Here is a 12,028-nt window from a genome sequence, read left to right as displayed (position 1 = left end):
TTTGTCTTTCTCTGTCTGACTTACTTCACTCAGTATGGCCTAGAGATTGTCATAATGTGTCCCTTTTTCTAAAAGAAGGGTTACTAGTTTTCAGTTTATCATAGAAACATAACACTCCCTTAAAATAACTATTTGAAAATAATAATCAGTTAATTTAATAAGAAGCTACTATAAATCACAGCACAGGTGATATCTGGCATGTCAGATATGGGAAGTGGTGTGTACATGGTGGAAGTTTGGATAACACTGGAGTAGTGGAGAAGAATGTGGGCCCTGGACTGTTGGTTTGATCCCAGCTTCAGACCTTACCTGCTGTATAACCTTCATAAGCTACCAACCCCTCTCCAAGCCTCAGTTTCCTCATCTATAAAACAGAGACTAGAATATTAAGTGAGATATTGCCTGTAAAGCACTCAGCATGTTTGTGAGTGGATGAATGCAATACGTAGTCTCCATATCAAATTTATGTCCCCAAAGTTATATCCACTAGAAATTGGCTACAACAGTTTCTCAACATCAGCAATGCTGTTCAACAATTTTTTCTCCTCTGAACTCAGCCCAGAGTAATCTTTCTTTGTATCCTGCCATCAATAGAGATTACACTGGCCCTTTCCTCACTTCAGGCAGTTATCCGACACAGAATCTGCCTAAACTCTCAAACTGCATACCACGGCACAGAGAAAGAAATCACACTGACAGGGACCTGACCCTTTCTCATTTATTTTCCAGGTTTATCAAATATCTGTTCACTTGCACATGCACTGCTGAGGGTGTACATCTCAAGTCCATTTTATCTGCAGGCCCTGTAGGCCTTGTGATGTCTTACAAAAAAAAAAAAAAAAAAAAATTCTCTAACGCTAAATTTAAACTCCAAAAAATCATTAAGACTGTCCCTGTGGAGTTCCTTATAATGGGATTTTTTTAACCTCTAGTTTTCCTTTTACCTGTCAGAAATTCATTTGATGGACATGTCATTCTATCTCTCTGTTTTGGATCCTCGTTTATATCCTGGGGTGTTGTGGAATTGCCAGGAAAGCTGACCACAAACGTTGGGTCTGATCCCCCAGCTAAGAAAGAGCACCTCTATGCAGTCAGTCAGAAATATCTCCGTAATGCTAGCCAGAGCATGGGCTTCTAATGTTGGAACTTGGTAGAGGAGGAAACTTTGAGGTTCAGGGTTTCTTTACATAGTGACAGCCACTCAGTGAGGTGCAGGCATAGGACTGGCGTAAACCTCGTTTCTAATGATAAGAGTGCAGAATTTTAATTTTTAAATATAAAACGGTCATTTGGTAATGGTGCTTTAGTGCTGTGAGCTCCCAGAAGGGATCATTTATCATTGCTGATGAGATCGAACTCAGAGAGGCCACCACTAAATTATGCGGTTTGCAGAATAACAACCCAACGTAGAATTCAAAACATTTGGGCAAGGAAAAGCTTAGATCTGGGATCACTGTGATGACGAAGGCTTTTAGCAAAGCATATTTCACTCTAAAATCCTAATGAAGATTTTAGCTAATGAATGCTCTGTCACTGTGTAACGTTTCTTTTAGTCAGTTGCAGTGTGCTAGCTCACACTTGCTTCCCGTAATCCCACACTGTTTTGCGCTTGTCTCTCAGCTCCGGTACAAAGGGCAATGTTACACAGCAACTCCAGTGAGCACGACGCCAGAGATAGAGAGAGTGAGGAAAAACCAGGAGCAGCTGAGCACGGCAAGTTGTTTCTGTTTCTTCTTCTATTTTACCGAACAGTATATATGTTTATTCTTCACAACGCCTTCTGAAAAGCATTAGACCCTCTACATCTTGGCTGCTTCTCCACGGTCACATATTGAGGGGCTGGGACAGTAGACCTCTCGTGTGAGTCCAGAAAATTGGGGACTGTCTTGCTGTCCTTCAGTCCTGCTTGTTTATTCAAGAAATCTTCATTAGGCAACGTGCCAGGCATTATCCTGGTCACTGGTACACAAAGATGGATAAGACCTCATAGTTGGTAAATCTCTAAAACTACACGCAGATTTAAAGAGTAGTATCGTGGATCTGTTGTCAGTCTGAGAAAACAGATTGTCTATTGGCATAAGGCAAAAGAAGACCTGGCTTGACTGGGGTTCTAGGACATAATGTCAGGGCAGGGAACCTTATAAATAAAACAGAAAACATTATCCAGTCAGTCAACAATCTGTTGCTAATAAAGGAATGGTAGTTAACAATCATGAGGTTCCTCTAATGTGGACCCTGTGCTAAATGCGTCATATAAATCCGTGAGGTTGGCATGATTTACTCTCCTGGTTTGTAGGTGTGGGAAACTAAGGCTTGAGGAGTTAGAGAACATGCTGGGAACCCACGGTTTGTGACCGCAGGGCTGGGATTTGAACCCAGGCCTCCCTGAATTCAGAAATCTCTTTCAGATGTGTCCCCCAATAGTTATTTTTCCCATTCTTTCACCCTTTTATGGAACTTTTACCATTATAAACAGTAACCTTCTTCTAAAACGGGTAATTTTGAGAGAATTTAAAATTTAAAGTGAGTTCAGGCTGATGACTGCTTTATCCTTACAAGATCCCTGATGATGGTAAGAGTGAGGAATCTGCAGCTTCTTTTGAAGGTGGAGGCTCCAGGGTCAGAATGGGAGTAAAGCCAGCTTCCCAGGCTGCCCTGGCTACTTCACTATAGTTCTCTTGTAATGATTTCATGACAATGTTTTCCCTTTATATTTCCATTACGTTTAGTCGTGGCATTTGCAATGAGTTTTGGTATTGAACAGCAATATATTTATTAAAAAAATCATTTTTAAGAAGCACAACAACACTTCGTGCTTGCTAAGTTAGAAGAATCAGAATCCAGGTGCATTTGAGCTGAAAGGTTGACACGCATCTACTGTGGAAAAAAATGTTTAAAAATTAGGGTTAATCTTGAGGCTCATCCTCTGTCGCTATTTGGGTGGAGACCATTCTACTATTTGTTAAAAGTCTTATTTATCCTCCATAGGTAAAATACAGAGGAGAGATTAAACAGGCAACGGCAATTTCTGATCCACCAGAGCTGAAGAGGGTTAAAGAAAACCAGAAGAACCTCAGCAATGTGTGATCTTAGTAACTTTTTTCCTACACGAACATATTGTCAACATGTCAATGAAGGGGTCGTGTTTACAAAGTTTTCATGACCTTGAGTTGATGCTCTGCTCTCAGTTGACTGCCAATTTATTGGAAAAGTTTCAAGGTCTTAGGTATTGTGGGTCCAGCCAGGCATTCCCTGCTAGAGTTCCCAGTGACTACAGTGTGATTTTTGTTTGCAGGTTATTGTGCATCCCTCTTATCTGGTCTTCCTTCATGCTTGTGGTTTCTGTGGTGCCCCAAAGGCTTACAGTGGCAGCTTCGGGCATCTTGGCCCTACAAATATGCTTTCCCAGTCCCTTTCCCACATATATATACATATTCGCGTTCTGCAGCCTTTCTGGTCCTGACTCCCACTCCCAGCTGTTGTCACTTTATTTTTGGATGATGCTGGGGGAAAATTATAAAGTGTGCCTGGCTGAATAGGTCACATGGGACAGGTCCATTTGAGGGGCACTTGTTGAGGGGCTGTCAGTTTTTACTCAGACACCAACTCCTGTCCTGCTCTGACTCCTTTCTGTTACGTAATCCATGGATGCAGTTCACTGAGAGAATCCTTTTTTGCAGTCATTAACATATAAATTGGGTTCTTTGGAAGAGGAAATTTGGAGATCTATTAGATTCAAAGAAATCTTTTATTCTTCAAGCCTTTAAAGTCCTTTTGACCAGATTATAAAGGAGAGGCAGTTTCTTGTTTGGCACTTTTCCTGACAACTATATTTTGGAGAAGTAGATGCTCACTTTTTCCCAATATATTCAGAGTCACAGTTGTTGTAACTCTGTTACTCTCAAAAGGGAACATGATTCTGGAGAAGGAGGGATGGAGCAGTGGGAAGAATGCTGGCCTCATGGATGACTGTGGTTACTACTTAGGCATCCTGGCAAAAGTTGTGCCACAGTTAATTACTAAAGCCATAACAGTATAGCAGCATTCTATATAGGTAAGAGTACCTTAAAGTAATATCCATGAAGACATTTCATATCATACTCCTTTGTGATAAAATGCTTATTACAGCTTTACCGACGGTATGCCCATATAATGAGTACATTAATAGTGATTTCATTCACAGTGATTCACTGCTATGGGATGAGTTAAAATAGAATGATTTAAGATGCAAGCATTTTAAATACGACCAAACCTCTGATAGCATCCTTTTTTTTTTTTTTTTCCATAGCTTCCTTTCCTTGGTTAGCTCTTTAAAATAAGTACTATGAGACTCTTATTTAGGTGAATTGATTCACAGTGCTCTGCCTTTTGTTTTTTGAAATGACAGGTTTATTATAAAGGTCAGCTGGGAAGAGCTACGGCTTTAAGTATGACTCCTGAAATGGAAAGAGTAAAGAAGAATCAAGAAAATATTAGTTCGGCAAGTTGTTTTATTCACTTGGGGCTATCACAAAGGACATGTCCTTTATATTATTTACTTGCAAACCTGTTTCCTCCTTGTGAAAATAAAATCGATTTCCAAGAAACCTTTGTAATATATGCAATAAGTACATGTATTATTTCAGATGACTTCCAAAAGCTGCCACTGTCTAACTTTATATTATCCTGCAACTCTTTGTTGATATTTCCAGATGTGACCAACACTTACATTTAAAGTTTTGTTTTAAACTGTATTATGTTCATTTAAACAATGATTCATGTTATTTTAGCCAGTGTCTTTGAAAGTAGTAAAGTCTTTGGTGTGTAAGTTAAACAATTGTTATTTTACAGATGTATTCCATTGAATGTGGATTGTTAAATCCTCTCTGCAAAACAAAATAAGAAATGACTCATTACTCCAAAGTAAGGATTTAGAGGGAAAAAAAAAAAAATCTTTAAATATATTTAACACAGAATTCAGTTACTCATTAAACTCCCTTGGTGCACATTGGTGTCTTATTCGGGGAGTGTGCTTTCTCTTAGGAAATAACAGGGCTTCTGTTCTGAATGCACATATGCCCTCAGGTCTGCAATAATTGGTATCCTAATCTTATACATAATCAGCTTCACAAATAGCAGTGTTCTGATGGTCAGATGTCAAAAAGAGCTTTGTGCCTAGGAATCAGCATTTAGGTTTTACAATGCACAGCTCTCTAGTGGTATTTCTGTCCAGAGATGCTGATTGTATTCAACATAAACTACCTTTAAGTGGTGGCTGCTTAGAGGGAACCTAAATTAGTTACTTATTGATTCTTGTCGTCTGCAGTGGGCAAATAAAAGGAAATAGAGGGATGTTCCGTATGCATTCTTTCAGTGTTATGGTGGGAAATGGGGAAATAGAGAAATGGAAAAATAAATTTAGGTTCCATTTAGCTTTGGATTTTCCCTGTTTAAGTGCGATAACCACTTTTACTGACACATTGTTAGTGGATGTTGGTCACTCACACATTTGTTTTCAGTTGGTACAGAGATTTAGGTCATCTTGGCTGCAGCCTTTAAAGGAGACCATCGAGAGTAAAATTTTAGATTGTTATTCTAGAACGAAATGTAATTCACTAAACAAGTTACCTGGGAAGTAATTCATGATACGTTGTGTATGTTTCATTCACTTGGGAAGCTTGAAAAAGTTATGTAATTTTTTTCAATTATAATTGTCTTATTTTTAAGTATGTTCTACTATTTACTTTGCAGGTAAAATATACCCAGGACCAGAGACAGATGAAAGGTAGACCAAGTCTGATTTTAGATACACCTGGTCTCAGACATGTCAAAGAAGCTCAAAATCATATTTCAATGGTAGGGTCCAACCAGGTCCTCCATCTGTGACTAAAACATACTAAGGAATGGCACCACCTAATGCACTGATGGCGTTGTTCACCATTAATCTGGATAACTAACAAAGCATGGAAAGGCCGATGGGCCCGTCCTTTGGGGGGAGCTTTCTAATCACACTGAAATGTAATGAAAATATTTAGTCTAATAAAATAATTTTTCTCAGTGGCTTTTTGGGTGTGTTTTTTATTTCTAACGTGACTACTGTAAATGTACTTTATGAAAGATATTTGGTTGGGCTTCTCTTCAATTAATTTTAAGGTTGAGTTTGGTGTGTTTACATGTTTAAAGAATATAAAAATATGCATTTTTTAAGAACAGTTTCATGAGATGTATTTTATATACCATAAAGTTCACCCATTTAAAGTATACAATTCAATGGTTTCTAGTATAATTTACGGAGTTGAACAACCATCACCCTAATCCAATTTCAGAACACGAAAAGCATGTTTTGAAATATATATATGTTTTTGTAATTATATACAAAAATATATATATATATAATTATTTGTAACTCTCAATCTAATTTTAAATAATATGGCTTTCTTGAATAATTGTGTAGAAATACCTTATCACTTTATTGCATACTAAAGTTTAAGAGATAGGATATTAATTTATACCTGAGTGAGTTCGTTTTAGGAAGTAACCAGGATTTTAAAAATATATCTTTTTAACACTTCTTACTGATATACAGGTTTGTATATTAAAAGAGCTGCTAACCGTAATGATGAAAAACATTGTGAAAATGTCAGCTTGATTTCTGATGCTAGGAAACTGAAGTTTCAGACATTATTTTTGGAATAATTGGAAAAGATACATCTATGTAGAAAATAATCTAGATGCAGCTGGTACAGTGACAACTGTTGTTATATCAAAATTTTGTGAGTTGTGTAACAATCAGGAAATTTCAGTTTGAGTTAATATGGTTTTTCCCTTTTTCAGGTGAAATATCATGAAGATTTTGAAAAGACAAAGGGAAGGGGCTTTACTCCTGTTGTGGATGACCCCGTGACAGAGCGAGTGAGGAAGAACACCCAGGTCGTCAGCGATGCCGCCTATAAAGGTGTCCATCCTCACATCGTGGAGATGGACAGGAGACCTGGAATCATCGTTGGTAAGCTGACGGGCCTGCTTGGCAAGTCTGCACAGTCAAAAAGATCGTGCTTGCCCTGGCTTTAAAATTCGCTTCCTTATTCGTCGGACTCCTCCTCAAAGGCTTGAGGTGGTGCCCAGGTGAAAGTGGACCACAGGTAATACTGTTTGCACCATGTTGGATGGGATTCATGGCCTTTGCCAGGTATCATTGCAAATCCATTCTGTTGTTGGACGTTCTTCGTCTTTAATAACCTTCTGGTCTTAAGAGTGTTCCTACTTGTTATGCAAAGAAGAAGCCCAAATATCAGACATGGGTGATAATGAACGATGAGCAACTTTTTTGTTTCCCTTTAGCTTATGTACTGTATAATTGTACCGCAGACATTGTCTGCATGGGTGACATAACAGAAGTAATCCCATTTACGTCCTTTTACCGCAAATAGACATGCCGGAGAGATTCTGATGGTTTCTGCAATATGAATAGCTTATATATTTTTTAATATTATCTCTGAACTGGGAGAATCGAGAGCTGTCTGAAAGTCTCACAAATCAGAGAGGAAGGAACCTCTCGTCCTGCTGTTCCTTCTTGTCAGCCTGGGAAAATCTTAGGAACATAGTGTTGAATGGTGACAGAGCAAGGCTTATACTAAAATCTAAGGCAGGGCTAGAAAGGAAAGTTACTAATTTTTCAATTTGTTCAACGTTTGTTTCTGTTGTAGGGGGAGAAGTTTTTGATTTTTATTTTGTTTGCTTAGACAAAAACCTTTTCGTTGCTTCTTATGAATTACTCACATGTCCTTAATCAGGAGTTTTAACCCAACATTTTACCTGTTTCAGTGTGTGGAGAGCACGAGTGGTGAGGGTTCAGGGATGCGGGGAGTTGTCTGGCGTGCATGTGTGTTGGGTGATGATTCACAGGCTCCCCATGGAAGGTCAATGAACCAGACAACTTAAATTTGATCACAAAGTTTTCTTAGCAAATCCAGTGAGTGTGAATATCCCTTTGTTCTCTGAAGTAGGCTGCACAGTGGGTTTGCCTATTACATGCTTGCTTTTTGCATACGCCCCTTTTCAGACTTTTGCTTGACTCTCTTGGGTGCTGACTTTTTTTTCATTCATTCTTGATTTCTTGATTTCTTCCTTTGGTAAAAGACCTCAAAGTTTGGCGCACAGATCCTGGCTCCATCTTCGACATTGATCCCCTGGAAGACAATATTCAGTCTAGAAGTCTACATATGCTCTCTGGTACTGCTTACATTTTGAGTTCCTCCCCATTTACGTGGTTTTGTCCTCAAAGTGAAGCTGCTGTGAGCTGTGGAGGTTCATTGTGCCGTTTGTGTAGTGTAAATTTTTAAGTTTGGGATTTGAAAAACTGAAAAAGTTGCTGTGCTATTTAATATACCATTAATCATTTATGAAAACAAAACTTGCGAAAGGGCTTTTTAATATATCCTAGATTAGTTTGTTCTAGATTTATTTTAAAGTTGTCTAGAGCTTACTTACATCTCCTTTTTATTAGTGAATATGATTTTAGAGGTTTTCTGGGCTTTCAAATGCAGCCATTTGGACTGCACTAAACTGCTAAGACATAAAGGAGATTTGTTTCATGAAAAACACATTTTAAAGGTATAGTTCTTTAATTTAAAGACTTCTTTAATTTAAAGAATTCTATGTAAAACAGTGGGGAGATTTTCTATATAGTATCATAAATGTCTTAAAATAGATTTTCAAGTATCCTTAAAATTTATCTCTGAGTTTTTAGAAAATGCAAAATTTGTAGTTTACCTATGAAGTTTACTTGACTTTTAACTTAGATGGCATGTTTACAATTAAAAGCAAAACCCAAATGGTTTGGATGTTTGGGTATAGTGATAGCATGGGTTGACTTTTCAGACTTTCAGACCACATTTAGCAAACCAAAGATTTGACAGTTATGCAAGTATTTTAAAAATATAAATAGATGTATCATTTAGGTCTTGCTCTGCCCCCTGATTTCTAACTCCACGTTTAATTGTTGACATTAACAAAATTGAAAGCCCAAGGCAAAGTAGGGATTCTAGTATTTGTATAGTTAATTTGATCCACATAATCAGCCAAATTGTATTTAATTTTCTAAAAATAAAGGCAACAACTGCTGTATCCTTGGTGATATTTGAAGAGAATTATTTATAACCAAACCTTTTGTTTGATAGAAGTTTACTAGTTTGCCAGTGTTTTCTTAGTTCTTGTCAATTTCCCATCCCTCATCTCTCCTTTAAAATTTAGACAAAAAATGAGTATAAATGATCATTAAGTAAGTCATTTATATAGTTGATGCAATGTGTGCTGAAGTTTGGGAATAGGTGACTAGAATTTCTAATACCTGAGCTTTTGGATTGTAATTTAATAAGGGATTAGTTTTCTTCCTTTTTAAATTTTTAAGTAATTTTTTTTTCCTTTGTTCTTCAAGTCACTTAATCACAAGTATGAATATTTTCCCTCCAATATAGAAAAGGCGAATCATTATAGGAGACAACGGTCTCGATCTCATTCGAGCAGTACTTTTGGTACAGGTCTGGGAGATGACAAATCAGAAATATCCGAGATTTACCCTAGCTTTTCGTGCTGCAGTGAGATAACAAGACCGTCTGATGAAGGAGGTATCAGGCGTTAACCACTCTCAGAAATTTTTTTTAGTGTGCCACAAGCGTGTCTTTAACAAATTTGTCACTTTTGCGCAAGCGTTTGGCCTGGGTGTATCTGAACATTTTAAATTATGTTTAGAAAGTTGAGTCTTTTTTTTTTAACTACTAATTTGCATTTTTGCATGCTTGTTTTTCCTGTCTTACTTCACTGTTTTTACTACAAATGGATCTTTAATGACAACAGCGTCTTGGGATCTGCTACGTGAGTTTGTTTCACAGGAGTTGTATGCGATGGATATACACAGCCAGAGTGGAAACTTGAGTTCTACGGAGTTTGTATCTGATTTCCATTAAGGAAAATCAATCTTACGGTTATATTTGAGTGGCTGAGAGGTTGCTGTGAATTTGTGTGTTTAAATATTGATGTATAGCTGCAGAGAGGGTTAGATCTTGCTAAAAAGAAATGGGGTATGTACTTGGGATATGAGATTTTTTTTTAATGGAAAATACTGTTGATTGTTAATAATCTTCTCTGTATTTTATATAACCATACTTTTCCTCTACCTTCTCCTGTTTTCTGCATCCAAGCTGGTGGGTTAGGTCTAGAAATTGGTAGTTGAAATTGTTTTGAATGTTAACTACTCCTTCTGATAAAGCTGTTTTTAAAGGTTGAGACTGAGGTATAGCTGCGGTTTAGTGACATGGGGAGGGAGAGTGTAGCGAGCACAAAAGAACAAAAGGAAAACTGAATTTCCTTTTCAGCCAAAGTCCATAGGGCTGAAATCCCTGAGGCAGGAGATTTTGAAGTTGAGCAGTTTAACATCTTGGGGGGAAATGTAATGGGACTGAGGACCTGATGAAACTATGAAATCTCTTGTAATTGAGTAATTGTTTTTTGCGTTCATAGGAAAACATCTGTGAGAATAAAATCAGTTATAGTCAATACGTCTTAAATTATACATTCAGACTGCCCTACCTTGGTAGAAAGGTTTTTCTTTTCTTAAATTTCAGATTTGTTGAGGTATAATTGACATATAAAATTGTAAGATATTTAAAGTGTACATCGTGGTGGTTTGATATATGTGTACGTTGTGAAAAGATGTCCCCCCACCTAGTTAATTAACGCATCCATTACCTCACAGATTTACCTTTTTTCTTCTTTTTCTTCTTTTTTTTTGGCAAGAACACTTAAGTTCTACTCTGTCAGCAAATTTCATTTATACAATACAGTGTTAGCAACTATAGTCACTGTGTTATTCTTTAGATCCTTGGACCTTATTCACTGTGTAGCCGAAAATTTGTACCCTTTTACCAATCTCTCCCTATCTCCCGCACCCCCCAACCTCTGGCAACTACTACAGACATGTGTCTGCTTATCTAACAAAGGATTCAGTAACTTTTTTTTTTTTTTTTTTGGACTTAAGGTTGTTGATTTCTCCCTTCAGTGTCCTCTGTGGCTCTAGAGGTACAGAATAACGTTGATGCCCGATGAGATAAATAAAACCCAAAGCAAATACGAGAACAAATTTTGATCAACCTTATTTAACTTTACTCAGTTCAGTGTACTGGAGCTGATGTCTCTCGCAAATGCGACGCACCTTAGTGTTTGCTTCGTCAGGGACCCTTTTACTTCATGTCTGTACACACAAACAAGGCATTCATTCATTTATTCACCACATGTTTGAGTGCTCTTTGTACACCAGCCAAGAGCTCGGATCTGGCAATGCATACAGCATTGAGCAGCAGAGATATGCATCTGCTCTAAGGGGCTTGGAGTCTGGGGCGGGGGACCCTGACATTGAGCAGATACTTACCCAAGTAATATATAATTAGGGACTGAGTAAGTGCTCTGAGGGGAGGCCATGGGGGCCACAAAGGGGGGGACTCCATCTGGCTTCGATGTCAAGGAAGTCTTCCCCAGGGAAGGAAGATTTGAGTTGAGATGTGAATACTAAATGGAAGTTAACTAGGCCAAGGGGGCTTTGGGAAAATAATGTTTCTCCTTGAGAGAACAGAGCACAGAAGTGGTGCATCAAAGAGACATTCAAATGGAGGCATTGAACAGGCGGTCAGAGTCCACAGGAGGAGGCTGCACTGCAGATAAATGCAGAAGTCATCACCTGTGTCCGTGATCAGGTCTTGGATGAATCTATGCAGAGAAGGAGAATTTGAGACCCCTCTGGCAGGTTCCCCAGCTCCTTCCACGCCAGGTTCACACGTCTCCAATTCCACTGGCTCCTCTAAGGCTGCATTCTAAAAACCTACTGCTGTTGGTTTATCTCCCCTTTCTCCTCTCAAGCCACCACTCCTTTTCTTCCTAAGTATTTCTAGCAAGAGGACCCTACACTATGCCAAACTGCATAAGAAAATGTCTCCATTAAAAGAAAGTACACATAAATATTCTTGCACTTATACAAGAATTTGGGGAAGACTAATGC

At 38.1% G+C, this 12,028-nt stretch overlaps 1 protein-coding gene across 2 annotated transcripts in view; it reads left to right on the top strand.

Annotated features, from left to right (window-relative positions):
- The window catches only part of NEBL (nebulette), a 346,434-nt gene that overhangs the window by 307,380 nt on the left and 27,026 nt on the right, over positions 1-12,028 (top strand). The window contains exons 20-26 of one of the 2 annotated variants that reach the window (XM_007457418.1): positions 1,621-1,713; positions 2,989-3,081; positions 4,388-4,480; positions 5,731-5,835; positions 6,814-6,985; positions 8,119-8,211; positions 9,456-9,605. In XM_007457418.1, the coding sequence (XP_007457480.1) occupies positions 1,621-1,713; positions 2,989-3,081; positions 4,388-4,480; positions 5,731-5,835; positions 6,814-6,985; positions 8,119-8,211; positions 9,456-9,605 (799 nt within the window). The remainder of the gene's footprint in view (positions 1-1,620; positions 1,714-2,988; positions 3,082-4,387; positions 4,481-5,730; positions 5,836-6,813; positions 6,986-8,118; positions 8,212-9,455; positions 9,606-12,028) is intronic. The other variant, XM_007457419.1, reaches the window with a different exon arrangement.

Source organism: Lipotes vexillifer, unplaced genomic scaffold, assembly GCF_000442215.2.
Source record: "Lipotes vexillifer unplaced genomic scaffold, Lipotes_vexillifer_v1.1 scaffold1332, whole genome shotgun sequence".
Lineage (NCBI taxonomy): Eukaryota > Metazoa > Chordata > Mammalia > Artiodactyla > Lipotidae > Lipotes > Lipotes vexillifer.
The sequence above is the reverse complement of the archived record's forward strand: the minus strand, read 5'-3'. Positions and strand labels throughout refer to the sequence as shown.